At 38.6% G+C, this 4,015-nt stretch overlaps 1 protein-coding gene across 1 annotated transcript in view; it reads left to right on the forward strand.

The window, feature by feature from the left end:
- The window catches only part of LOC118324146 (rhamnose-binding lectin-like), a 9,375-nt gene that overhangs the window by 1,697 nt on the left and 3,663 nt on the right, over positions 1-4,015 (forward strand). Inside the window, exons 5-6 of the mRNA XM_035656302.1 lie at positions 2,774-2,877; positions 3,833-4,015. Coding sequence (XP_035512195.1) covers positions 2,774-2,877; positions 3,833-4,015 — 287 coding nt within the window. The remainder of the gene's footprint in view (positions 1-2,773; positions 2,878-3,832) is intronic.

Genomic DNA, 4,015 nt, shown 5'->3' on the forward strand with positions numbered 1-4,015 from the left:
AGGTTGCAGTTGAAATGAAAGTACTTGCAGCAGCGAGGAATAACATAAATAATTAAGGGCCCTCCCCCTCTTTTTTTGGGGTAGGATTTTTGGGGTTTGGGATGAAAACTAAGAGATTAAGCGAAATAATAATCAGATAAAAATTTTGGCTGTATATAATTCAATTGATTGTTTTTAATTATTCAAATGGTCTTACTGAGGGTACAAAGTTATTGCGGTGTTAGGTTGGAAGCAATTGCTGGGGGCTGTTTTATGCAAAACTCTTTGGCGTTTAATATCTATTTTTTAGTTTTTAATTGAATAAGACCACAGCTTTTGATTAGGCTCAGTCATCGTTTACCCCAGTAGATAAACCAATTAACAATTCTGCCAGGTATTATCGTGCTCGAGATCCTAACACCCACAAGCACCGTGAGCCCACATTCACCAAAGGGGGAAAAAAAATAGTTGGGGCTGCTTCATCTCTTAAAGAAAGTAAGGAGGTTGAAGCTAGGCCAATGCCAGAGACACCCTGCCCCCCTGCACACATTATGCACCCCGCCCACCAGGCGTCTCACCACACCCACTGTCACACTGGCCTCTCACCTACCAAACCTCCTTTCTCACAACGTAATTCTATTGTTGTGCGTTCTCTACATGGGGTACGCAAAACTTTCTTTTGTTTTCGACCGCTTTTTGTCTTTACTCGGGTCTTTTAATTAACGACACTGGTTAATAAACCTCATGACGAGTCCGTTATTTAGCTGCCCTGGAGACAATCACGGAAAAATCAGGCTGTGCTGAAGAACATGATTCAGCAAGGAACTAATATGTTAGATATATATATGATGTATAAAATGATTATTGGGTCGTATCTGGGTGGTTAAGAGTATATAATATATGGATAATTAGTTGAGGCAGAGCAGCGCAAAACAATGACACTGGAATATAGATTAAGAAAAACCCTCGCCAGCCAAACATCCTCTTCAAAGCGCTTCTGCTGGAAAAATGGCTGTTCCTTAATAAATGAGTGCCAGAACTGCTGCATCTAAGCCAAGTACAACTGTCATTTATAAATTTCTACGTATTGAATTAGTTCTTCGTGTTGCCTCATTCATTTGTTGTGATTGCTGTCACGTGTGAATGGGCATGGATGACTGTGTGAACTAACTACTCGAGTGAATCCATCCCGAATACTTGCTACCTGCCTATCCCTGCCCTGGCACCTTTAAATATTTGGCGACCAACTACACCTGCTTCCCAGCAAGTCAGTCACATGTCTGCATGAAATGAACACAAAAGTAATCCGATTAAACACCCGCTTTGGTGAATTCTGACGGGCACAGTCGACCATCTCGACAGCGCTTACCTTTAAAGGAACGGCGAGCAGGATGGTTCAAAGTGGAGGAAGCTGTAGGTTAGCTGTGTTGTGGCATTGTTTAAGCATTAACAGCTCCATAAAAGTGGGATGGTTTGCAGGTTTGCATGGTTTTATGATAGATTGATTGATTGACACACATACAACCAATCAGTGCTGAATTCAGACATGTGGTGTGTTTATGTTTTTATATTGGTAATAATTAGTGGGACAGAACAGGATACATGTCTACTTTTTCAGTGTTTTACAGATATTTGTCAGGATTTGGAAACTCAGTTTGAAACCACGATGTCTGCTCACGTAGCTTCCCAGCTGGCGTGTTAGCAGTTAGCTTGCAAGTTCCAATAGTTCACTAACTAACTCCTTTATGTTACTTTTACAGTTCACCTTGTAATATGCGAGCACTCTGTGGGACAACTGTACTGTGGTAAGATCACTTTTTTTTGTTGTTGTCATATTTGCTGAAACTTTCACTACACCCTGACAGCAGAACATGAGACAGATAATCTGTGAAAAATCAGGTTCCTCTGGCTCCTCCTAGTGGCTCCTAACAACCAATCAGAGCATAAACTGCTTTTGTAGTTGTTTTAATTACTTGTTTTCTTTTATCTTGTATCTATTAAAGTGTTTTAAGTAATTCATTGTTTGTTTCCTCATATTTATTATAATATATTGTAAATGATAGCCAGCCCTCAATGATTTTCGAGTTTAAATAAAGGTGTGTGTCTATATACAGTATATACAAATGCAGAAAAGGAAGTTTTATTACATTTCATTTGATTTCAATACTCACAATATTGTACTTGCTCATTTTGTTTTCTGCCTCTTGGATTCTCTCTCTTTTGGTTAGATGAAGGGCAGGTTATAGTTGTGTACGGTGCTGATTATGGACGCCGTGACCAGACCACATGCTCCTACCAACGTCCAGCCTCTCAGACCCAAAACGTCTACTGCTCAAACCCCACGAGCAAAGTTGCTGAAAGGTACAGCTGCTCCACTCTTTGTGATGTGAACTTCAGATTGATGATAGCGGAAGTCAAAGTCCATATTTAAAGGTCCAGTGTGTAACATTCAGGAGGATCTATTGGCAGAAATGGATTATAACATTCATGTTTTCAGTAGGGTATAATCACCTGAAAATACGAATCATTCTATTTTTGTTGCCCTATGATGAGCTGGTATCTACAGAGGGAGCGAGCCATTATGTTTCTATGGTAGCCCAGAACAGACAAACCAAACACTGGCTCTAGATTTTTTTTGTGTGTGTTTCGCAGGAACCTTAATTTCTGCTACACCTTCCGAAAAAGGAATTTAAGTGCAATAATTGTTGCAGATTATGCAGATTTCTCTTAAATGATGGTCAGATTTCCTGTGTCTCAGTGCACATTTAATCCTGCTTTCACTCTGCATCCACAGCTGTAATGGAAAAAACAGATGTATTATCAAAGCGAGCAACTCTGTGTTTGGAGACCCCTGCTTAGGCACGTACAAATACCTGGAGGTGGCCTACACATGCCAGTGTAAGTAGCTCAAAGGCCTCTGTTGGGTTGTTTCCCTCCACAGAGGCTAATCTGTGGTCCTAATGTGAAAAGGAAGATGGTCAAATATAAAACAACGGTGTCGAGCTAAACTTTTAGCCTCTGTGCAGCATTCAGTTATTTAGTGAATATTGTAGTGTATTTGAAAAATATATTAATGAGATATTTATGAATTTATGCAGCACAGTCATTTAAATAATCTAACATAAATATGCCATCTGTTCTTTGTTTTGCAGATCCTGTGTGAACATATTGAAATCACAGTTACATAATAATTCTTTTGAACATTCATACTGAGCAGAATCAGTTTTGTGTGACATTAAATCAAGAAACCAATGGAACCTAAATAAAAAAACACTATATAGATACTGTAAATCTAAATCTGATCTGCTTTATATAATACACTTTGAATTACCTCTGTATTTGAAACATGCTAATAAAACAAACTTTGCCTTCCCTTGCCTGGCCTTGTCTCTAAATAATCAATATGCTATACATACACTAACTACACTATATACTAACAAGAACTACTGTACAAACATAAACACATAAATGTAAAAATCATGAAAGGAAAATGCAGAAATAAGTTTACATACAGTAGCTCACCACCAAGCACTGGGGTTGTTTTTCCTACAATAATATGATGATTTCCAAATGTGTGATGGTGCAAGCAGGCAGACACAAAGGACACATTTTAGATTTAGAAAATGAATATTGATGAAATTGGATCCTTATTGCACCATTATGTAACTTTTCTACTTGAAAATAACTTCAGAAGATTTTGATGTTACACAGAGTTGTGACAGGGTGAATGGTTCCTTTGTCATTACCTTATTATGTTGCTGCTGGCAGCTTTGATTGACATTTGTTTGTTTTATTTTACATGTTTGAAATGTTTGAATGTTAAACTTACTGGAAATGTGTGTCTGCAACCAAGTAAGTTTCCTTCCCAGTCTGTTGCAGCTCAAAGTGTTGATTTGCATAAAGAGAGGCAGTTCTCGCCCCAAAGACAATAAATATCAGGTTCCTCCCTCAACCACCATAACTTCACTCTTCAACTCTTCATCAAAATCTGGATCATCTGACACCATGCTCTGCTCCAGACTCAGCGCCACACTGT

Source organism: Morone saxatilis, unplaced genomic scaffold (genome assembly GCF_004916995.1).
Source record: "Morone saxatilis isolate NCDOM2014 unplaced genomic scaffold, NCSU_SB_2.0 Contig15, whole genome shotgun sequence".
NCBI lineage: Eukaryota > Metazoa > Chordata > Actinopteri > Moronidae > Morone > Morone saxatilis.